The sequence below is a fragment of the Lepus europaeus genome, chromosome 12 (genome assembly GCF_033115175.1).
Source record: "Lepus europaeus isolate LE1 chromosome 12, mLepTim1.pri, whole genome shotgun sequence".
In the NCBI taxonomy this organism is placed as follows: Eukaryota; Metazoa; Chordata; class Mammalia; order Lagomorpha; family Leporidae; genus Lepus; species Lepus europaeus.
The window spans coordinates 62024665-62050648 of record NC_084838.1 but is presented as its reverse complement, the minus strand read 5'-3'; the positions used below and the strand labels follow the sequence as shown (position 1 = coordinate 62050648).

Here is a 25984-nt window from a genome sequence, read left to right as displayed (position 1 = left end):
CCTTCTTAATTCTCATACAAAAGGCAAGCAGCTTTATCAGGAATGCACATTCAAAGGAAAGGAGTGGCATGATTTCATGCCTCAGGAATCCATGTTGTATTCAAGAAAAACAAAAACATTCTTTTTCCAGCAGGATCACAGTATACATTAGTGAAGCTGAAGCATACTTAATCATGCAGGGCATTAGCCTGGAGAAACCCAAAGCTACCTTAATACCTCTCCTAATGAAGTGTAGCACAGAAAGACCACTTACTCCAGCTGTACCCAAACTCATCCTCTTTGTCCGCATCTTCCGAGGTTTTACTTGCAGGCTGTGTGAGATCACTGCCCATTTCTGCCAATCCTGAAGGAGTGGGTGCGGGCCCATCGCACAGAGGAGCCTTCTCTGCCTCTGCCTCGGACTGACTGGGCGCCTGTGGGAACAAGAACAATGCAGTGGGTATGTGCAACTCAGCAAGAAAACTTTAAGGAAAAGAAATGCAAGCACAATGTCCACAACAAAAACTGGCTTTAAAACTCCTAACAAAGAATGGAAAAGCTCTACTATGGGAGTATATGAAATATTAGACAGGATTCAGGTAAAGTGAAAATAGGGTCAACAAAATAGTATCAGAGCACAAATCATTCAACTGTTGTTTGCTATTTTAAGCCAATGAGTTTGTCCGTTTGAAGCTTAGGTGGTTGAAGCTAGAGAACTGTACAAACTTGCACTTTTGGAAAAAATTCAATTTAAAAGTTATTAAAATGCAGAGGTCTGGGCAAGATTTTGGAAGTCTTGTTAATGAGACTCCATGTAAAGAATTCTTTATTGCTACCTGAATCCTCTCAGCAAACCCATGAAAGGGGCGGGACACATGCAGGCTCATGTACCAGGGCAGCCCATTTGTTAGCACAGAGCACACCACAGAGCCAAGAGGCATGGTCTTAAAGAACACCACCATTTGTCACTTGTCAAGGTGGCATGCCAGTGAGAAAACATAGGGGAACACCTCACACAAAACCAATGTGCACCACACTTGCTATCACTTAGGACCATAGGTCCTATTATTTTTAATAAAAGTATCATGAAATTCCTATATTATAGATCCTCAAAACAGTATGAAATGAGTTTGAAAGGACTTTGAGTCACTGAGGTCATTTTATTGATTTGGCAGATGAATCCATCTTTTCAACCTGAAGCCACAAGAAGTGAAAGATTTAGTTCAAAACCACTGGACTTGGACATCTTTTTGTTTAATTCTTAATTCAACATGCTTTCCATTATACCTCACTGTCTCTTCCACTCTCCAGTATAATTACCTAACTTTTGCAGGGATACCTGGCTAAAGCTCTAACTTTGGTATAAAGCTGTTCCGGATGCCTTGAACCTATATTTTTCCTATCTTCATTTTTTTTTTTTTTTTTGACAGGCAGAGTTAGTGAGAGAGAGAGAGACAGCAAAGAGAAAGGTCTTCCCTTTCTGTTGGTTCACCCCCCAAATGACCAGTAAGGCTGGCACACTGCGCCGATCCGGAAGCCAGGAGCCAGGTGCTTCCTCCTGGTCTTCTATGTTGTTGCAGGGCCCAAGCACTTCAGTTATCCTCCACTGCACTCCCGGGCCACAGCAGAGAGCTGGACTGGAAGAGAAGCAACCGGGACAGAACCGGCGCCCCAACCGGGACTAGAACTTTGAGTGCCGGCGCCGTAGGCGGGGGATTAGCTTAGTGAGCCACGGCGCTGGCCCCTATCTTCATTTTACTTTATTTTGCTTAAATATTTCTCTTGTGTAACATGTTATTTCATGTGAGTATATCTTTTAAAAAATGACGTTTAAAAAACCTACTTATTATAAGAACTCACTAAATGACTGGCATACACACATACTTCAGAAGCATACACTGGTGCCAAGAATCAGAATACCCAAAATACACCTAACATTTAAACCTGATTTGACACTGAATGTGATCTTCCTTTGAGTGAATCAGAAAGCAGTCAATTCTCTAGTAAAACAGAGAGCTGGTTGACAGTCTCTTTAGGGCAATACAGACTAAAATAGGATGTTCTATTAAAATAGTTGACACACCATTGCCCAAATAGAAAATGTTACTATTGCAGATGGAACCTTTGTTATCTTCCAAAACACTGTGTCATAAATCTTTCCAATTAATAATATGCAAATAAAATAAAAAACATACAAAAACACATTTAATCTAATCAAAGTTCATTGATCATACAAAGGGGAAGGAGGACAGATACTTCAAAATTCCTTTGGCTAAACATTCACTTCTATGTAGCAATGGAAACTGTTAACAAATATATCTCCTTTTTAAAAAGTAGAACAAAATCCAATTTAAGCTTGCCATAATTGATAGATGCACATTCTAAGGATCTTGCTGTATAGTTTTTCTAAGCTGTTATTTTCATTAGAAACAAACAAAATGTGCCTATCAGAAGAGCTCCTCAGGATCTTAGGCACAACATTTTTTCTACTTTGAATAAAATTTAGTGGAACCTTAACCAGGGCAACTAGGTCTTCTGCTTTACTACCTTCTGTTATCCTCATCCTCATAAAGATTATGTAGCTGGCATATTACTGACACATCCAAAAATATATTAATGATAACACAGCTTTATAACAAAGACTATTTAATCTTCATTGGTAAAAATGCAAAGTGCACTTGAAATCACTCCATGCCAACTGTGCACTTAGCAAGTACAACATATACATACAGCACTCTGTAACACACTCACTTATGGAAATTTCACACTGAGACAAACCTTAAATGGTGTGGGAGCAAAGGGGTTAGTTGGGGAACAATGGAAGAAAACTCTACTTGAACTCTGTAATTCCTACAGTAATAGAAAATACATTCTGTCAGATACAGCATCATTGGTTATCCTGATCACAACATGAAAATCTAATGAATATTCATAAAATGTTTCCTGAAGGGAATTGTTGACAGCTTTTTTCCTTTTCAAGATCAAATAATGGCATACATATTCTTACAGTTTTTTTGTTTCAAGTTTGGTTTTATAAGTTCTTATAAATTTTTGCTTCAATTTTGGTTTTATAATTTCATCAGAATATGAGACTATGCAAATACAGTTTTCTGAGCATTAAAACAGTTGTTTCCCGATTCAGGCATTTGCATGGACATGCTTTATGAATATTTAGGAGATGCCTGCAAATAGACATACAAGATGATTGGAAGAGTGATCAAATCATGGAAGAGCTTTTATGACCACCTTGTAGCAGTCTGAAAAGGATTTAAACCAACACAGGGTTCTAAAGAAACTATGTCAGAAAGTGGTTCATCCATTAGGCAACTAGCACAAATTTAAATACCAAAAAATTATACCATACCGAAATTCAGGAAAACAAAGACTATTTAATTTTAGCTATAAAAATAAATACTCTCTGGCAAGAAAATGTGCTTAAGAAAGGATTTTCATGCTCACTCCAAACACCCAGTTGCTGTTTTTCCTGCCCAAAGGTGCTAAACAGGGAAGCTGGACAAAGGCACATCAGTCACAGAGAACAAAACATTCGCACAAGGTAATGGCAAGACAATAGGCATCATCCAACCTTGTAGGCGTTGAACTGGAGAGAATCAGCAAATGGGTTAGTGCTGCTGAAGCTGTACTTAGGGTAAAGGTTGTGCGGCACAGAAGGCAAGGGGGCTTTCTAAAAGGAAACATAAGAGGCGCTGAGCGCAAGGGAAATGTACTTCAAACAATTCACTTTTAGAACAAAGTACTTACTGATTTAAAGAACTCTCTGTATGAAATTAGGTGCTGTCCATCCAGAAATTAATGGCGATATCTTCTTAACAGTCTGGACCTATAGGATTGCCTCTAATGACCTGCATCTACTTTTGAGTCTATGAATCAGTCTACAAACCACACAATAATCTACTTGGCCAAATGGATCCCAAATTTCTCTTATTTTCATTGACACTATCACAGATAGATGCATACATGCTGTGCACTCTACAATAATGTATGCTTCAAGCTATTAGTAAACATTTTACAAAATTAAAATCACAAATGCTTTTATTTACACTTCAAATCGAATTGTTATGTACAAAAAAAGAAACCTGTCTGTTCCAGAATGCAAATTAAGCATTTGTCAGCCAGTTCATCGGCAACTTTCATTATTCTGTTTCCAGTAAGGAAACTTTTAATACTTTTGACTAGATAAAGGCTGCTCCAAAGCAACCGCATTTCTTTTCATTAAACAAATGAAATCAACAGTGTGTGAAGAAATGAACCACTGTATAATTGTGAAAGAAAGAACAGGAATTAAAAGATAATGTGAATCTTTCTGTACCTTTTGAAGCCCCCTTGTATTTCTGCCCACTTTTTTGCAAAGGAAGGAACACAGAGCTTCATTTTTTGAAAAAAATTTTTTTTCTATAACATTTCTCTTACTGTTGGGAACTTTATGAGACTTTGGATAATATTTGAAATCCTACCTTATAGTGTTTCTCAGAGGTTTGCCTGTAAGATGCCCTCAGCCAGGACTGTTAGAGTTGAATATACAAATTAAAGGCAGGACGACTGCCAGAGACAATTTAGCATTTTCATGGCTTTAACAAAAAGAAAAGTAATTTCCTTAGCACAATAAATTCTTCTCCTTCTTTTCACACCCGCTATCTTTTTCTTTTATTGACTATATCTTTCAGGGGAAATTGCAGACATTTAAAATTCATTTTGGCTCCAATTATATGTTTGTGTTACTTCTCTCTATAAAAAAGCCCCATTGGCAGGCTTCGCGGGTAGGGAGAGGGGCTGTCATGTGACACCACCCTGTTTGGAGAACACTCTGCAGAGACTCTGTCTTCAGTAAGCCTGCACTAAAGCTTATGCCGCATCACCCTTTCAATCTGCTCTTCTTGCAATGTTTTTCCTACAGAGGGAAGACGGGGAAAAGAAATGGGCACAATGACATTTCTGCTCATCTCAACTCTCTCCCTGCTTTTCAGTTTAAAATGTCAACTCCTGCTTTACCAAAGAGAAGATTACAAATGCCAAGGAATAGGACCATTCACTAAGGTTGAAGAAATGACTGGGCAGAGATGAAAAACAAATCCCAGGCAAATAAGTCAGTGCTATGGAGGGTGGAGAGTATTTCTAAGCTTTTTTTTATACATGCTATTTTTAGAGTTCAGTGTCCTTTATAATTCTGTAGCACAATAGGAAACAAAATCATATGGCAAAAAATAGAATACAGTAGGAGAACTCCAGCTTTTTTTTATTTTATTTTGATTTGAAAATCTTATAGGATTAGAATTTGGCCCTGGAAGCAAAGTATAAAAGTACAGGATGAGTATAGCAGATGAAATTGTAGGTCACTCTCCTACTAGGGAAAGATTTATGGAAACAGACTGTATTTTCTATTAAAAAAATCAGTGAAGAAATACCTATTTATAGTCCTAAGGGCTGACAAAAGTAGAGATAATATTAACTGAGAAGCAGTGCAGACAAGACAAAAGCATCCTCTGACCTGGATTAATGGGGTCCACACCTTTTGAGGGGACAACGTATTCAGACCAAATTCTGTAAAGCATTATCATTCTGGGTCAATCACCAGGTCTACTCTGGGAAAGTCTGATTCTTGGATGCCCAAAGAACCAAAAAGATGGACTGGCATTTCAGTTTCTGTATGTTTTATCCTATATCCAGAAATAAATCATTTACTACTAAGAGACTCCTAAGTATGCATATTTTTTATTTTTTTCTTTAAATTAATGGAGACATCATTATTTCCAAAGGGAAAAATATCACTGGAAACAAAGTATACTTCATTTTAAATGAAAAAATAAGTCTAACTTGACTAAACATTTCATTTTAAGCAAGATGCAGCTTGGAATAATTGCCATAAAATGAGGCATCATTATAGTTTGGATAGTAAAAATAGGAATATTATCCAGGTGTATGAAATAATCTCACCAGCTCCCAAGAAAAGGTGATCAACATATAAAGAAATATTTGTAGTTTAAACATTAAAGTAATATTGAGAATCACTACTCAGCAGTTTCTTGAACTGTCCCTAATGATATAAAAGTTGTAAATTAAAAATAAAACAACAAAGGAATAAAACCCACTCACCCACCCACAAAAAGAGTAGCTTTAACTTAAACAGGCATTTACCAACATTATCATGCTGTGTCTATGTTTAACACAACAAACGGAAACAAATATTACAAGATTTGTAGTTATTTCAACAAACTGAACAGCATGTGTAAAGAATACAATGTGATGCAGCTCTACCATGTGGAAGATTTTCTATCTGAATGGATAATTATTACCTAACAACAAACAACTGAATGATTAAGAACTACGGATGTGGAGATAACTGCTTACATTAAGAGTTGCTAAATTCACTTATGGTGAACCCAGATCAGATCTTTTGTTGTCTTGACAACAAAAGAAAAGACCTGTAAGATACACTGGGTGCTCTGTATTCCATGGCAAAGAATAATGATGCTACTTTGATCTCATCTATAGTTGTTGGCTTCATCCTTCATTGAGCATTAAAACCTTGAATTCTCAATTTGGCAAGATAAAATTAAATGTACATTAAATTACATATTTTAAGTTTTAGATGATGCCTTAACTGCTCTTACACATGTTAATATTTTTTCTTTCAAAAACAACCAATCTGAACAACTAGCACCAGGTAATATCAGAGACTCAGTACGACAGTGGTTGCTAAATCCAGAAGGGGAGTTTCTAAGAGCTTTAGGACACCTAGAGAACTGCTGAAATAATAGGCAAACTTGTGAGCAAATGAGTAAGTTTGATGAGTAGGTGATTCAATTATGTTTGATAGCTGATGCAAATGGGAATTTTATTTCCCAGTGAAGCATAAAGAAGTAACACAAAGCACAGTTTGAAGCTCTGGCATAATTTTCAAATTCAGCATCTTTAGGGCATATACAATCAGCATTTGTTACAAATGCTTACAATTTCCAGAATATTTTAAATCTATTTTACCCACTTTTATGCAGTAAAATGGGTGAGTGGGTTTTTGTCTACCACAGCTATAAAATGATGAACGGCTATACAGTAACTAGAGTTGGAAAAATAGCAGTTAGGAAATCACTTGTAAATTACCAAAATATACCCCATGGGGATTTAATGTTCACTAAAGATCATGGATTGCATAAGCAAGAGATTCTGCCTAAAGAATAAATTTAAAGAAAATGTCATGTTTTTGGACACTAAGTTACTCCTCTAGAGATCCTGGACTATTAACCTGAATGTCCACACCACATTATTTTTAACAACTTATGTATTTTCTGACTTGCACAAATATAGGTCATTAATCATCTAGATATCTATGGCCACCAATATATCTTGCTTCTGTGTCTTCAACAGACTTCAGGTCTTTATTAAGCATGTTGGAAGGGGTTTCCAGGATAATTCAATTTTTAAAAAGCAGAAGAAACTTCTACCAAGTCTGAGATTTCAAAAATCATTGTCTTTGTTCATACAGACAACTTGGTCCTTCACACATTAGATTCCAAGTTGAGCGTTGTTTGGAAATGCCTACCTTGCCCTTTGTGTTTGCTTACCCTTGGTCTGTTAATAATGCTCTGTACCATAAAGACTACAGGGTTGCCTGCTTTCCGAATGGCTTCCACAGCTTGTTCATGGCTTGCATCTCTGAGGTCCATTCCATCCACCTGCAATGGAAGGCCTCAGCTTAACATTTCAAGAAGCTATAGAACAACAGAACAACTTGTGGATCTGGAGATTTGAGGATGCTTGGTTAGGCTCCTGGAAAACATGTTTCATTGTCAAAAATAACTAAGTCTAATTTGTGATGCTGCAGAACTTCTCATTTGTCTAGCAGATCTGTGGTCCCTTATTTTAAACATTGATATCTGTCTCCAATAATGAAATGTAATAATAATAGATCGGAATGAAGACTATTTCTGCCCTCTTACATTGCTCAGTTGTTCCTTTGAGAAATCAACATTAAAGAAATACAAGGGAATTGTCCCACAGTAGTATTTTCATCATGAAAGTCACTGTCCTAATTTTCTTCTAATTCATTATTGAGTAATTTAAAAAGCAGTTGGGTGGTGCAGTCCATATTGTTTCCTGGGGAAGCTTGAAGTTAAAAACAAAATTCTGATGTCCAGAAAATTCAGACTATGATAAGGTTAGTTTTGCAAAAGAATCTTTGCAATAGATATGAAAGAAGCTGTAAGCCAAGAAATTGTGCTTATTTGTTAGTAATTCTTGCATAAATAGTTGAAAAATGAGTTATTTTGTAACTTTTCATTGACCATGGCTTGCTTGGGTGATGATCAACTCAGCTTGTACTTTATATGAACTAAGAGCAAGGAGGAAAATAGTTTAAAAGGCCAAATGCTAATCCTGTCAGAAAATTATAGGATGCAATTATTATTTTATAATTTCCAATGACCATGATATGGTATATACAACAAAATAAAAACAATCTCAAAATGGACACAACACTGAAAAATGAAATTAATTATTAGATCTTTGTATGTAACATTATCACCTGTAACAGAATTATATTTAAATAAATATACATACACACACACACATATATATATACACACACACATATATATGTTATTTAGGTGAAGATTTCTGTTATATTGTTTTTCAGATGATATCCTATTTTCCAGTACATATTAAAATGACTTCTAACTTTTAGAACAAAAGTCACTATGCATGTCTACTACATATTAGTGGGAAAATTTATCAGGGTGTTAAATATCTTTGCCAAAGTCCAAAGTACTCTACACTCAGAATGGAATACTTTGCAGGTCTCTGCTTACAAAGTCAACACACATTTTAGAAACTTAGCAGAGTCATGTTTTAGGATCCCCAGGATAACATGGGCCTAAGGCTTTCTCTCCTGGTTAAGCTCCTACACATAGAACATACACAAAATCATTGCTAAATTACGTAGAATATTTTACAACACACCAAAAACTCCCTTCTTTTCAGTTTGAAGGAAATATATAAACTTATTAAATGTACTTAGCACTTTGGTCAAACCACAACCCATACTTTTTAGAAAGACTTGTGAATTTTTAATTTTTTTATGTGGATGAAAGGTAAAGTATGCAGAAAATAAATTTCTTGTGATAATACAAAACTGGAAATTTTAGGACTACTGAAATTGTTCCTTAAAAATCTGTCATTCTTCCTAAACAATCATAAAAAGAGAAGAAACATGGCATTTGCTTTCTCTTCTCAATTTCTTTCCTTCTGCTCTCAGAGACAATAAATCAATGAAAGAATAAATAAGAACCTCAAATTGTTCATTGTAAAGAATGGTTGCTATAGTTTTTTTCTAAATAATTAAGGTATTTTAATATGTAAGTTACACGGGTTTAGAAAATGAGACAATCACTTACACGATCATTACAATTACATTGTCTTCATTTGGAAATTGTCGAATCCGGGTCAGGTAACCTTTCTTTAACTTTTAAAATAAAACTGTACTTGTCTTGTTCAAATAATGCATCACACTAAGCTGAAGAATTTGATTTCATGTCAAGTCTGTCCCACTTGGCAGTCAGGTGTAGAGCCTTGCTTACCACAGGCTGCCCAGTTTCTCTTATGACCCTGGGGATGCAACAGCCCTTTAGTAATGTCTGCTGAGTAAATGAGCGACTCACAAGAGAAGAGTCTAATTAAAATGTTAAATTTCGCTTTGAATTAAGGAATTATGCACAATTTGACTACATGTCTCTCTCTTGCATATAACAAAATACAAATATGTGTAAACATACAGGTACATAAGCACATGAATACCATGAAGAGCCTCTGGTGGTGAACAGGCACTGTGCTAAGAAGCAGGAGGAAGAACCTGGGTGGACTGAGGGAAAGCACTTACACAAAACATAATCAAGGTCTTAGCATTAAAGATTTAGCAGAAAAGACTCACTTCGAAAAAAAATCTTATACCACAAAGTTTACCTATGGTGATGTAGTAATGATAAAGAATTTCTTAAAATAAAATCTAACTGGAGAACTTAACAATGATGTGTACATTTGTGTGTGTGTGATTTTAAACAATTTAATTTTCCCTAGGAAATTTGCTTTGTTTATTCAAACCAAACATAATTATTTTAATTAGGGGCCAATATTTTTTAAATGGTTGGTTATATCTGCAAACATCATTCTCTACATCAAGGTATACAATCTGTCATCATAAGAGAAAACTATGAATGAAAATAAATGCTTTCACCATAAACATGTTTTACTCTAAAATTACATCAAATAATATGTACAAAGATGACAATTCCTTTGGTAAACAGGAAGTAAAAGGGCAGGAATTCTGACACAGAAAGCTACCTCTACTATTCTGTCTCCAGGTCTCAAGGTTCCATTTTTGCCAGCTGGACTATCTTCAAGAACATGTTTGATGAAAATGCCCCTCATCACTTCACCGTTGCTTAGACGACTCCCCATCCCTCGTCCACCAACAATGCTGATGCCCAAGGATTTGCTTGGTTCTCTCCAAAGTTCAACCCTACAAAAATAAATACAACTCTTGTAAGAAAACATAGAGGGAAAACATTATATTAGATTTGTCAATGATTTCCTGTTTATGACACCAAAGGCACAGGGAACAAGAACAATTGCACTTCATCAATGTGGCAAACTGGTTTATCAAAGAACACTATTAATGGAATAAAAAGACAATCCAGCCACAGGGGAAAATATCACACATCTAATAAGGAATTAATATCCAGAATATATAGAGAACTCCTGAAACTTGATAACAAAGAAACAGAAAGATATTAAAAATGGGAAAATAACTTGAAAAGACATTTCTCTAAAGAAGATATATAAATGACTCAGAAGCACATGAAAAGATGCTTAATGTTACTAATCATCAGGAAAATGAAAACAGAAAGAACATAAGACATCCTATTATACCCACTATATGATTATTATCAAAAATTGGAAAATAACAAGTGTTGACAGGGATGTAGAGAAATTGGAAACCTGAGCAGTGTTGGAGAGAATGTAAAATGGAGTAGCTGCTATGGAAAATAGTACAACAGTTCCTCAAAAAATTAAAAATATAATTATCATATGAGTCAGCAATTCCACTTCTGGATATATGCCCAAGAGAATTTAAAGCAGGGTCTTGAAATGATGTTTGTACATACGTATTCATAGGAGCATGATTCACAAAAGCCAAAAGGTAATTACTCAAGTGTCCAAAAACAAATGAATGGATAAACAAAAAGGTACAAATGGTATATACTGCATTTCTTGGTATTTGCAAGGGATTGGTTCTAAGACCATGGAGGATACCAAAATCTGTGAGTTCAAGGCCTTTATATAAAATGACATAGTCGGGGCACCGATCCTGTCCCGGTTGCCCCTCTTCCAGGCCAGCTCTCTGCTGTGGCCAGGGAGTGCAGTGGAGGATGGCCAAAGTCCTTGGGCCCTGCACCCCATGGGAGACCAGGAAAAGCACCTGGCTCCTGCCATCGGAACAGCGCGGTGCGCCGGCCGCAGCGCACTACCGCAGCGGCCATTGGAGGGTGAACCAACGGCAAAAAGGAAGACCTTTCTCTCTGTCTCCCTCTACTGTCCACTCTGCCTGACAAAAATTAAAAAAAAAATAAATAAATAATGACATAGTATTTGCACAAAACCTATGCACATCCTCCCATATACTTTAAATCATCCTTAGTTTCTTATAGTAACTAGTACAAGGAGTTTTTGTTATATTGTTCAGGCAATAATGACAAGAAAAATGACTATACATGGTTCAGTAGAGACACAATTTTATTTCCAAATATTTTCAATCCACAGTTGGTTAAATCCATGGATGCATAACTAACAGATCTGGAGGGCTGGGTGAACATGCAGTGGAACATTACTCAGTCTTAAAGAGGAAGCAAATTCTGAAACATGCTACAACATCGTCAAAACTTAAAGGCATGGTGTCAAGTAAAATAAAGGACAAATGCTATATCATCCACTTATATAAAGTACCCAGAGTAGTCAAATTCAGAGTCAGAGTGGAATGCTGGTGACCATGGAGTGGGAGGAGGGAAGAATAGGGAATTATTGTTTAATGGGCATAGAGATTCATTTTTGCAAGACAAAGTGCTGTAGATAGACTGTGGTGATGGTTTTACAGCAATGTGAATGTATTTAATGTAACTAAAATTGTACACTTAAAGTTAAAAAATGTTAAATAAACATTTGGGTGGATGTTTGGTTTAGTGGTTAAATTCCAAGTTGGGATGTCCATATCCTATATTGAAGTGCTTGAGTTCTAGTCCCAGCTCCACTCTTGATTAGCCAGGTTCCACTAACATGCAGCTAGGAGGCAGCAGGTGATGGTTTAAGAAGTTGGGGCCCTGCCACCTAGTTGGATAGATCTAGACTGAGTAGTTGGCTCTCAAGTTGGACCCCTAGGGACACTGTAGGCATTTAGGGAGTGAACCAATAGATGGCAGTGTTTGTATTCTCATTCATTCTCTCTCTGGTTCTCTCTCTCTCTCTCTCTCCCTCTCCCTCTCCCTTTCATAAAAATACACTTTTTTTTCCCCAAAATAAGCATTTTTAATGCAATGGAATAAATTTTATATATGTTAATTCATTAAAATTTTACTAGTAGTAAAATAAGATAGTTCTAAATACTCTCCCAATTATGTGTTCTGTGGTGTCTAATAGATACTAATGTAGGCTGGCGCCGCGACTCACTCAGCTAATCTTCTGCCTGTGGCGCTGGTACCCCGGGTTCTAGTCCTGGTTGGGGTGCCAGATTCTGTCCCGGTTGCTTCTCTTCCAGTCCAGCTCTCTGCTGTGGCCTGGGAGGGCAGTGGAGATGGCCGAAGTGCTTGGGCTATGCACCCGTATGGGAGACCAGGAGGAAGTACCTGGCTCCTGGCTTCGGATCAGTGCAGTGCGCTGGCCTTAGCAGCCATTTTGGGGATGAACCAACGGAAGGAAGACCTTTCTCTCTGTCTCCCTCTCTCTCACTGTCTAACTCTGCCTGTCAAAAAAAAAAAAAAAAAAAAAGATACTAAAAAAAAAAAGATACTAATGTATTACTGAAGTTGATTTGTTACAAGTAAATATTGGATTCACATTCCAGTGGGAGCAGCAACCAATATAAAAGCAAAATTTTACCTGAACTATACTATCGGCAATAAGTAATCAAGAAATTCAGCTATCACTGAACAGATGTAGCTTATAAGTTTAGCAACCAGATCAAAGGAAGAACATCCTGTACACTATGTTAGAAGCATCCCTCTGTAAAAACCTTTCTTGCCACAGTAGATATGGTCACTAACAGCCAGGGCACAAAGAACAGTGGCTTACAAAATCCTCCACAATCTGGTTTCACTACTACCTCCCTTGACTCGTATCCCAGAGCTGTATGCCTTCCTCTCGCTGCTCCAGCTACTACTTCATCTACTTACAGTTACCTAAATGCATCTGGCATGGTCTCCCTTCCTTGGGCCCTCAGCACTTGCTATTTCCTCAGTCTTGAATGCACTGAAGGTACTTCAAAAGCTTCATGGAAGAACAGAATGAAAATAATTTTTTAGGTGGAAAGAAAAATTTTTTTCATAATATTTTTCTATGGATATTTTGAAGAACTTTTATTTTGAGAACAAAAAAAAAAAAGGAAAAGAAATTAGAACTGAAAAACAGTGTTGGAGATGTACGGGATACTATCAAAAGACCAAATATACAGGTCTTAGAAGTTCCTGAAGGTGTTCATGGAAAGAGAGAATGGATTAGAAGGACTTCTTAGTGAAATAATTACAGAAAATTTCTTCAATTTGGAAAAAAAAGGGATATCCAAGCTCAGGAAGCACAAAGAACTCCTAACAGACATGACCAGAAAAGACCTTCACCCTGACACATTGTAGTTAAACTCTCCATAGTAAAACATAGAGAAAACATTCTAAAATATGCAGGAGAGGACTACCAGATTACTTTCAGAGGATCTCCAAGTAGATATACAGCTGACTTCTCATCTGAAACCCTACAGGAGAGAATTTTGAGATATAGTCCAAGTCTTAACAGAAAAAAACTGTCAACCCAGAATACTGTACCCTGCAAAGCTCTCATTTATGAATGAAGGTGAAATATAGACCTTTTATAACAAACAGAAATTGAAATAATTTGTCACCATTCATCCAGAAACACAGAAAGATAACATGTGAAGGCAGAAAATCCCCCAGTAAAAGTGCAAAAGAAATCCAAAGTAAACAATGGGAATATTTATGGAAAATGGCAGGGCCAAGTTGTTACTTATCAAAAGTCACCTTGAATGGAAATGGCCTCAACTCACCAGTTAAAAGATACAGACTAGCTGAATTGATTAAAAAACAAGACCCATCTATTTGCAGCCTGCAAGAAACACATCTTACCAACAAAGATATATGCAGACTGAAAGTGAAAGGATAGGAAAAGATGCTTCATGCTAAAGGAAAGCACAAACAGGCAGGTGTTCCCACCCTAATATCAGGCAAAAGACTTTAACATGAAAAACTGTTAAAAGAGATGAGGAAGGGCACTATGTAATGAGTAAGGGATTAGTTCAACAGGAAGATGTAACTATAATAAATGTATACACTCTTAATTACTGGGCACCTGGCTTTTAAAAGAAATGTTAAGGGATCTAAAGGGAGACATAGACAGAGAGAAAATCAGTGAAGAAACAACAGATTTAATTGATACTATGGACCAAATGGTCCTAACTGATACCTATGTAACTTCTTACCTCATAGTTGCAGAATACACATTCCTCTCATCAGTACATGGAACATTCTCTAGGATAGATCACATTCTAGGCCATAAAGCAAGTCTCAGCAAATTCAAGCAAATCAAAATCATACTCGGCATCTTCTCTGACCACAATGGAATGAAGCTGGAAATCAACAACTCAAGCATCTCTAGATCATAAGCAAACACATGGAGACTGAACAACATAGTCCTGAATAAACAATGGGTCATAGAAGAAATCAAAAAATTTCTGGAAATGCATAAAGATGACAATACAACATGTAAAAACTTATGGGATACAGTAAAGCAGTGGTAAGAGGAAAGTTTCTAGCAATTGGTGCCTATATCAAGACATTGGAAAGTCACCAAATAAATGAGCTATCAATACATTTCAAGGACATAGAAAAACAACAGCAAACTAAACCCAAAGTTAATAGGGAAAAAGAAATATTTAAAATGAGAGAAGAAATAAACAATCTGAGACCAAAAAAAAAATTACAAAAGATCAGCAAAATGAAGAGCTTGTTTTTTGAAAAAAATAAACAAAATTGACACTCCATTGGCCCAACTAAACTAAAAAAAATGGATAAGACCCAAATCAATTAAATTAGAGATGAAAAAAGGAAAGGTACCAACAGATACCACAGAAATAAAAGGAATCATCAGAAATTAGTACAAAGAGCTGTATGCCAACAAATTAGTAAACCCAGAAAAAATAGATTACTGGACATAAGCAACCTACCTAAATTGAGCCATAAAGACACAGAAAACCTAAACAGACCAACAACCAAGACAGAAATTGAATCAGTAATAAAGAACCTTCTAACAAAGAAAAGTCCAGGACCAATGGTTTCACTGATGAATTCTAGCAGACATTTAAAGAACTAACTTCAATACTTCTCAAGCTATGCAAAAACAATTGAAAGGGAAGGAATCCTCCCAAACTCCTTCTATGAAGTCAGCATCACCCTAATTCCTAAACCTTAAAAAGATATAACAGAGAAGGAGAACTACAGACCAATTTCCCTGATCAACATAGACACAAAAATCCTTAACAAAATACTTGCCAGTCAAATCCAACAACACATCAGAAAGAACACTCACCCAGACCAAGTTGGATTTATTCTAGGTATGCAGGGATGGTTCAACATTTGCAAATCAATCAATGTGATACATCACATTAACAAACAGAAGGACCAAAACCATATTATTATGTCAGTAGATGTAGAGAAAACATTTGATAAAATACAACATCCTTTCATGATGAAAACTTTAAGCAAATTGGGTAGAGAAGGAACATTCCTCAACACAATCAAGGCAATTTATGACAAACCCACAGCCAACATCTTATTGAATGGACAAATGTTGGAAACATTCCCATTGAGATCCAGAATTAGATAGGGATGACCACTCTCACCACTGCTTTTCAATATAGTCCTGGAAGCTTTAGCCAGAGCCATTAGGGAAGAAAAAGAAATAAAAGGGATACAAATTAGGAAAGAGGAAGCTAAAATATCCCTAGTTACAGATGACATAATTCTATATATTGGGGATCCAAAAGGCTCCACTAAGAGGTACCTTTCCCTGAAGGGAGGAGAGAACTTCCACTTTGACTATGACCCTATTGGAATAAGATCAAAGTCAGTGAACCCTAAAGGCTTCCATAGCCTTGGCAACTCATGACTAGAGCCTAGGGAGATTACTGATGCCATAAAAAGAGTGTCAAATTGTTAAGTCAACAACAGGAGTCACTGTGTACTTAGATCTCATGTGGGATCTGTCCTTAATGTGTTGTCTAATGTGAAGTGATGCTATAACTAGTACTAAAACAGTATTTTTACACTTTGTGTTTCTGTGTGGGTGCAAACTGATGAAATCTTAGTACCTACTGAATCGATCTTCTGTATATAGAGATAACTGAAAGTGAAAAAAAAAAAACAAACAAACAAACCTGGTGTTAAATTGGAAATGGCATAGAAAATTAATTAATTTTTAAAAAATATCATGTAGGATCTCTGTCTTTAATGTGCTGTACACTGTTATTTAATGTTATAACTAGTACTCCAACAGTATTTTTTCATTTTGTGTTGCTATGTGGGGGCAAACTGTTGAAATCTTTACTTAATATACACTAAACTGATCTTCTGTATATAAAGAGAATTGAAAATGAATCTTGATGTGAATGGAAGGGGAGAGGGAGCGGGAAAGGGGAGGGTTGTGGGTGGGAGGGAAGTTATGGAGGGGGGGGAAGCCATTGTAATCCATAAGCTGTACTTTGGAAATTTATATTCATTAAATAAAAGTTAAAAAAAGAGTTTGGTAAAGTGGTAGGATATAAACAATACACAAAAATCAATACCCTTGTATACAAAGACAATGCCACGAATGAGAAAAACTTCTAAGATCAATCCCATTCTCAATAGCCACAAGAAATCAAATACCTTGAAATAAATTTAACCAAGGACATTAAAGATCTCTACCATGAGAATTACAAAACATTAAAGAAAAAAAAATAGAAGACACAAAAATATGAAAAAAATCTCCCATGTTCATGGATTGCAAGAAAATGTCACCAAAATGTCCATACCACCAAAAGCAATTTACAGATTCAATGAGATACCAATCACAATATCAAGGACATTCTTCTCAGATACAGAAAAAAATGATCGTGAAATTCATATGGAAACACAAGAGAACTCAAATAGCTAAAGCAATCTGATACAACAAAAACCCAGAAGCATAACAATACCAGATTTCAAGATATACTATAGGGCAGTTATAATCAAAACAGCCTGGTACTGGCAAAAAAAACAGACTGGTAGACCAATGGAATAGAATAGAAACTCCAGAAATCAACCCACACATCTACAACCAACTTATCTTTGACAAAGGAGCTAAAATCAATCCCTGGAGCAAGGACAGTCCTTCAACACATGGTGCTGGGAAAACTTTATCTCCATATGCAGAAGAATGACACAAGATCCCTATCTTACAACTTACACAAAAATCCACTCAAAATGGATCAAAGACCTAAATCTACAACCTGATACCATCAAATTATCAGAAACCCTGCCAAAAGTTGGCAGAGGCAAAAAGTTCTTGGCAAAGACCCCAGCAGTACAGGCAATCAAAGCAAAAATTGACCAATGGGATTACATCAACTTGAGAAACTTTCACACTGCAAAAGAAACATTCAGGCAACTGACAGAATGGGAGAAATTATTTGCAAACTATGCAACTGATAAAGGATTAATAACCAGAATATATAAAGAGATCAAGAAATCAACAACAACAAAACAAACAACCCAGTTTAAGACATGGGCAAAGGACTTAAACAGGCAATTTTCAAAAGAGGAATTCCAAATGGACAACAGACACATGAAAAAATGCTGAGGATCACTAGCCATCAGGGAAATGCAAATCAAAACAATGAGGTTTCAGCTCAACCCCGTAAAAATGGTTTTCATACAGAAGTTAATGAACAACAAATGCTGGCAAGGATATGGAGAAAAAGGTACCCTAGTCCACTGTTGGTGGGAATATAAACTGGTATACAGCTACTGTGGAGGACATTATGCAGATACCTCAGAAATTTATTTTTTTAAAGATTTATTTATTTGAAAGTCAGAGTTACACAGAGAGAGGAGAGGCAGAGAGAGAGAGAGAGAGAGAGAGAGAGAGAGAGAGAGAGAGAGAGGTCTTCCATCCGATGGTTCACTCCCCAACTGGCCACATAGCCAGAGCTGCACTGATCTGAAGCCAGGAGCCAGAAGCCAGGAGCTTCTTCCCGTTCTCTCATGTGGGTGCAGGTGCCAAAGGACTTGGGGCATCTTGTACTGCTTTCCCAAGCCATAGCAGAGAGCTGGACTGGAAGTGGAGCAGCCGGGTCTTGAACTGGCGCCCATATGGGATGCTGGAACCTCAGGCCAGGGCGTTAACCTGCTGTGCCACAGCATCAGCCCCACCTCAGAAATTTGAACACAGACCTATCTTATGGCCCAACCATCCCACTCCTGGGAATGTACCCAAGGGAAATAAAATCAGCATATAAAAGAGTTATCTGTACTCCCGTGTTTACTGTAGTTAAATTCACAATAGCTAAGATATGGAATCAACCTAAATATCTATCAACTGAAGACTGCATAAAGAAATTATGGGATAGATACACCATGGAATACTACACAGTGATGAAAATAAATGAAATCCTTCATTTGAACAAAATGTATGAAACTGGAAAACATCATACTTAGCGAAATAAACCACACCCAAAAGGATAAATGCCATATGTTCTCCCTCATGTACAGTGACTAATAGGCAATCTAAAAGGTATTCTATAGAAATGAAATTGACATTATGAGATTTGATGACTTTGAAGAGCCCTTGTCTCCACTGTTTAGGAACAGTTTTTTAATACTATTTTTATACTATTACTTACTTAGTATAGAGTTAATCTTATGGTTGTAATTATGAAATGCATTAAGTTTGTATACTTTAAATAAAAGGTTTCTAAGAGGGGGAATAAAATGTACATAAATAAATGGCCACCTTAAAAAGAAATTTGACAATTTCTAATAAAGGAAAAGTAAACAATACATATAAACCAATGGACCAGCAATTCTACTTCTGTATATGTTTGCTAGATATGTTCCTATATAAAGAAATAGACAAGGGGGGGGGCAATGCTGTGGCTTAGTAGGTTAAGCCTCCTCCTGCACCCATGTGGGAGACCTGGAAGAAGCTCTTGGCTCCTGGCTTTGGATCAGCTCAGCAGCTCTGGCTGTTGTAGCCATCTGGGGAGTAAACCAGCAGATGGAAGACCTTTTTCTCTGTCCCTCTAACTGTAACTCTATTCTATCTCTCAAATAAATAAATGAAATGTTAAAAAAATAAGTTCCAGCCCAAAATCACTATAATAACAAATCATGGTTAACTATCCAATATCAAGATAAAAATGGATAAGTGGTGATATATTTATATATTGAAATGTAACAAAAATAAATTAGATAGATCTCCAAAACAGAGGATTCAAAGAAAAATTAAGCAAGCTGAAAAATGATACACCATACCGATTCTGTTAACATAAATCACATGTAAAATAAAAGTAATATAGCCTAAGTGCAATCTTGAAATTCACATTTTGCTTAAAAAAGTGTTTTCTATTTTGACATAATGTAAATTTTGTTGATTTCATGAACTATCATCTCATTACTTTTGAATGCTATTACATATACTCATAAATTTTGCTCCTTATTTACTCAAATGTCTAGTTATTCTGGTAAGATCCTTCATCATAGTCTTATGAATTATTCCCCAAAAGATGCTTAATGCTTCTACATGTAATGGTGTGGTACAAGTTACCTTCTTTTTTTTTTAATATTTTTATTTTTATTTTTGACAGGCAGAGTGGACAGTGAGAGAGACAGACAGAGAAAAAGGTCTTCCTTTGTGCCGTTGGTTCACCCTCCAATGGCCGCTGCGGCCGGCACATCTCGCTGATCCGAAGCCAGGAGCCAGGTGCTTCTCCTGGTCTCCCATGTGGGTGCAGGGCCCAAGGACTTGGGCCATCCTCCACTGCCTTCCTGGGCCATAGCAGAGAGCTGGCCTGGAAGAGGAGCAACCGAGATAGAATCGGGCGCCCCAACCGGGACTAGAACCCGGTGTGCCGGCACCACAAGGCGGAGGATTAGCCTGTTAAGCCACAGCACCGGCCAAGTTACCTTCTTTTTGAAACAGATTTATTTGAAATGCAGGGTAAAAGAGAGGAAAGGGAAGGGAAGGATAGGGAACAGAGAGAGAGAGAGGGAGAGAGAAAGAGAGCAAGAAGAAGAGGGGGAGAGAGAAGGATCTTCCACTGCTAGTTCACTCCACACCTGGTTGCAACATCCAAGGATGGGCAAGGGGGCAGCCAGGAGTCAGGAACTCCATCCTGGTCTCCCATATGAGTAGAAGGGACTCCAGCACATGGGCCATCGTCTCCTGCCTTCCCCGATGCATTAGCAGGGAGCTGGATCAAAAGCAGAGCAGTAAGGACTCAAATCAGCATTCTGATAAGGGATGCTGGCATCAAAAGCAATGACTTAAAGAGATCACATAAATAAGACCAAGTGTCTGCTAATAATAATAGATAGAATTAAAAGGCCGGCACCACGTCTCACTCAGCTAATCCTCCGCCTGCGCGCCGGCACTCCGGGTTCTAGTCCCGGTTGGGGCGCCAGTTCTGTCCCGGTTGCTCCTCTTCCAGTCCAGCTCTCTGCTGTGGCCCAGGAAGGCAATGGAGGATGGCCCAGGTGCTTGGGCCCTACACCCATGTGGGAGACCAGGGGGAGGCACCTGGCTCCTGGCTTCGGATCCGCGCAGGGCGCCGGCCATGGCAGCCATTTGGGGGATGAACCAATGGAAGGAAGACCTTTCTCTCTGTCTCTCTCTCTCACTGTCTAACTTTGCCTGTCAAAAAAAAAAAAAAAAAAAAAAAGAATTAAAAAGGAGAGAATGATCCAACATTCTCTAATTTGGATTATAGTGGTTCTTCCCCCAATACCTGCCCACCCACCCCCAAACCATCCCACCTCCTACTCTCTCTCCCATCCCATTCTTCATTAAGATTTATTTTTAATTATCTTTATATACAGAAGATCAACTCTATACTAAGTAAAGAGTTCAACAGTTTGCACCCCACACAGACAAAGTATCAAATACTGTCTGAAGACTAGTTTTACCGTTAATTTTCATAGTACAACACATTAAGGACAGAGGTCCTACATTGGGAGACTCATAGCAGACTCATAGAATGACAAATGCCCTAAACAACACTCTGGCCTTAGAATCAGCCCTTAGGGCATTCAGATCGAGAGAGCATTTCAATCATGGAAAGCCAAGACACTGTGGCAAAAAAAATGACCTACATGAAAGATCTCTGTGAGTGAGATCCCAGTGGAAATAAGGGACCATCAAAGAAGGCAGTACCTTTCTCTGAAGGGAGGAGAGAACTTCCACTTTGATTTTGTCCTTGTCTAAATAAGGTCGGAGTTTGTGAACTCAAGAGGCTTCCATGAGCCTTGGCAGCTTGTGACAAGAACCTTGGGTGATCATTGATGTCATAAATAAGAGTGTCAATTGTTAAATCAACAACAGGAGTCACTGTGCACTTGCTCCATATGTATGACCTCTGTCCTTAATGAGTTGTACTATGAGAATTAACGGTAAAACTAGTCTTCAAATAGTATTTGATACTTTGTGTGTCTGTGTGGGTGCAAACTGTTGAACTCTTTACTTAGTATATAGTTGATCTTCTGTATATAAAGATAATTAAAAATAAATCTAAATGAAGAATGGGATGGGAGAGGGAGTAGAAGGTGGGATGGTTTGGGGGTGGGCGGGCGGGTATTGGGGGAAGAACCACTATAATCCAAAAGTTGTACCTATGAAATTTATATTTATTAAATAAAAGCTTTCTATAAAAAAAGGCAATGACTTAGCCTGCTGAGCCATCATGCTGATCCCAAACTATATTCTTTAGAAAGATTTATGCAAGTGTCAGGAATTTCTCTCTCTGTTAGGCTGATCTGGAAGTTAAGTTTGCACAGAAATGTATAAAATTTTCTACTCCAGGATCTTCTTTCTCATAAGAAAATTCCACAGTGATTCTTGTGTTCAATGTGTTTTCTTTGCTTATTAATAGTGATCAACAGTATAATGCCTGTCACTGATAGACAAGAGCAATCACTGACTCAGGAATGTATGCATTACCCCATTGAATCTTCTGCCATAGAGAGGAGGTTCTATTACTAAACCCATTTCACATACAGAGACACTGAAACCTAGAGAAGATCAAGAAACCTGTCTTACATGTCACAGCTGGAATTAAGACATGACCCTTATGGACTCCAATCATTTTGAACTTTGCTTTCTGAAAACTACTTTTCTCCCAACATATCCCCTCCCTGCCCCCTCCCACCCCAGGATCTCTGTTCACCAACAAAATTCAGTTTTATCACAATGACCACCTGCTACAAAATAATTTCAATCAACTTATCTCGGCCTCAATAAATAAGACAGGAAACACCTTGTTCATGCTGAGCAAATCTAGCACTTATATATCCTGCTAGATGTAGGAAGTACGATAGAGACACCTTGGACCTTGATTATATTTTTAAGGGAGCTCACTGTGTTTTGAAGAAATGCAAATAAAAAACTCATTTCCATGGCTGGAAATGCTTACTGTTTCTTTGAAAGCAACATAAAATGATGTTTTTTTTAATGTATTTTGAACATGGTTTAGATGATCACAACAGATTCAAGCTCATTTGTGAGCAGGATACATCATCAAATAGTCAAATGGCATTCCATGCTGAAGAGTTGGAAGCTTCCTTCTGAGCATTTTATTTACTCACTGTGCAACAGATATTAATGTGTATTGAATGATAGATTCCATCATGATGGCTATCTTTAGATCTGTTTAAAAGGGGTATCAATGATTACTTACACTTTATGCTTATGCAAAATACATTGCAATTGTTCTTTGTCTCATGAGTCTACTTGTTCAGCCAAGTATATAATGACTTCCTCAAAGGCAATATCTACATCTTAAATTCACTTACCTGTTAGTCACAAAATCATCAATTTCAGGTCTGGATTCATAATCAGGGCTCAACAAATTCCTATTAAACCGAAGTTGATTTTAGCACGAATATGTTGATATGCTTTAGCGAAGCACAGTGAAATATCTAAGTATGTTTAGGAAAATCATCTTTCCTATTATGTCAATCTGGGGCTGGATGAAATATGGCTTTGGATAAACACAGCCTGTGATAACAAGGCTGCTTACTTTCACACACACACACACACACACACTCCCATGCACGTGCATTTTGAATATATATGTTTTAATATCTAGTTTATAGAAATTCCAAATAAAATTTAAAATAACATTTGACAGTATACCTAAAACCAAACTCTACAGAAAATATTATCCATTCCAATTCTCTATGCATATTATTCCAGTTAATTTTATTTAGTGCATTCCATGTGCCAGACACTTGCATATATGTTAGTTTTAAATCTGTGTTACAGACATGTTTTCCTCTACTGCACACTAAAAAAGAAATGGAGGGTGAGGAATATTCAGTAACTTTCGCACTGTCACAAGTAGCAAGTTGTGATCCAGTACCTGAAACCACACCTCTCTATTATTGATCACTACAAAACCATTTAGTGAGCTGGAAACAGAAAGAGTCCTCACCGCCTGGGCTGATTCCAATTGCTGTACGCTGCATTCTGAAGTTCGCTTTCTTCTCCTTCTCCTTCTTCTCGCTCTGGTAGTTCTGGCATGTCTCTGATTAAAGAGTTAGACAATGAACACCCCCAAATCTAGTACAAGCATGCAAGACTGTCTTGTATGTACACAGACTTGAACTGTTTTATATTTTCAACATACCTGCACAATCAAAGATGCAACATTTTTCACAGGGACATGAAAATCAAATAGAATTAAAATTTTACATTAGAATCAATCAACCATAACTTAGTCTGGAAAGATATATGAACACTAAGAAGGTTGTGTAGTCTATTTCCTTCCTGAAGACTCATGGGAAAACAAAGGAAAGGAATAGGAAGAAGGGGATAAATAGCCAGCTTTAAAATAAAAACTACTCAGATAATATTTCATAAATTCCTACCATGTGCAAAAAGAACATGCAGAACTCTGCTCCCTGCTCCGAAGAAATTTCATCAAGTCTACCAGGAGGTTAGCATCACTGCTCCCTAAGGACAGAGCAATGTTTTTTCCTTCAGAAATGAACAATGCTCATGATTAAGCTTTAGCCCTTCTGTAGGGGTCCAGACACAGGATACTCCTTACATGAAGCACGGTCTAATGCACCTGTGTTCAAGTTCACTTTTCCATTTTCCTAGCAATTCAGATTTTACAACATGCCAAGAAGATAAGAAAATATTTCCAGTCTGTCAACTTCCCACAAATAAAGCTGTATATAATAATATCAGCAACTATTAACTTCCCAAAGGTAAGCTTTACAATAATAAGAGGCATTGTAGTGGTAAAAGAGAAAGGTTAAATGGACTGTGGCATGTCCTTATGCTGCTGTTAAAAATTATGTCCATATATTCCTTTTAAAGCAGAAGAGACTCTCAAAATTTTGACACAATAAATGTTTATTTAAACTGAAAAATATAAAGAAATTTTATTTTCAAATTATAGCAGAATAACTGAAGTCCCTAAAATTATATAATCTTTATACTTTGAGATCCGAGGTCATCTAATCCAATAATCAATCTGTGTTTGAATGTGCTTCACATTTCTGGAAAGCAATTTCCTAGGCTCTCTTTGAATGTCTCATTCTTTGACATGTGTGGTAGATTTTGTGTTTAAATTTCTGGAATTAAAGCTATCTGGTTTTGTGCTTAAACTTCCTTTTACTTGCTTTCTGTGTTTGAATTCCTCTTTTGTGCAGATTGAAGAATAATGCTCTGAATGAGGTTAGGGTTCCTAGAGTCTAAGCTGACACACTGGAAACAGTTCCAAGAAGAGGAATCTCAAAACAATATCATGGAGTTGCCTTCATGCAAAGGATGTAGCACAAGAAGGTCAAAAAGAGGCCTCACCCTCTGGAAATAAAACTGGAGACAATATGATGGGGAAAATAGTGTTGGAAGACTGACAAGAATGAGAACTTAGAAAGGGTTCCTGGGTGGCGCCGTGGCTCACTAGGCTAATCCTCTACCTGTGGCACTGGCACTCCTGGTTCTAGTCCCGGTTGGGGCACCGGATTCTGTCCTGGTTGCTCCTCTTCCAGTCCAGCTCTCTGCTGTGGCCCAGGATGCAGTGGAGGATGGCCCAAATGCTTGGGCACTGCACCCGCATGGGAGACCAGGAGGAAGCACCTGGCTCCTGGCTTCGGATTGGCACAGTGCCGGCCATAGCGGCCATTTGGGGGTGAACCAACAGAAGGAAGACCTTTCTTTCTGTCTCTCTCTCTCTCTCACTGTCTAACTCTGCCTGTCCAAAAAAAAAAAAAAAAAAAAAAAAGAAAAAGAAAGAAAGAAAGAAAGAAAGAAAGAAAGAAAGAAAGAAAGAAAGAAAGGGCTCCTAAAATACTTAGTGATGGTGGCCATAGGATTAGGGGGACAAGTCTCAATCTTAAAAGCCACTCTGTGGGAGCTACTCCAAAGCACCATTGGCCATCTTACATCACGGTTCTTTTTAATTGTAAGATATCATAAGTCC

At 37.4% G+C, this 25984-nt stretch overlaps 1 protein-coding gene across 6 annotated transcripts in view; it reads right to left on the bottom strand.

Annotated features, from left to right (window-relative positions):
- MPDZ (multiple PDZ domain crumbs cell polarity complex component) overlaps nt 1–25984 on the bottom strand; it is a 181011-nt gene that overhangs the window by 38530 nt on the left and 116497 nt on the right. For 4 of the 6 annotated variants that reach the window (XM_062208253.1, XM_062208256.1, XM_062208258.1 and 1 more), the window contains 5 exons: nt 23984–24076; nt 10330–10507; nt 7560–7670; nt 3566–3664; nt 254–413 (listed from right to left, as the gene is read on the bottom strand). In XM_062208253.1, the coding sequence (XP_062064237.1) occupies nt 254–413; nt 3566–3664; nt 7560–7670; nt 10330–10507; nt 23984–24076 (641 nt within the window). The remainder of the gene's footprint in view (nt 1–253; nt 414–3565; nt 3665–7559; nt 7671–10329; nt 10508–23983; nt 24077–25984) is intronic. The other 2 variants (XM_062208255.1, XM_062208257.1) reach the window with 2 other exon arrangements.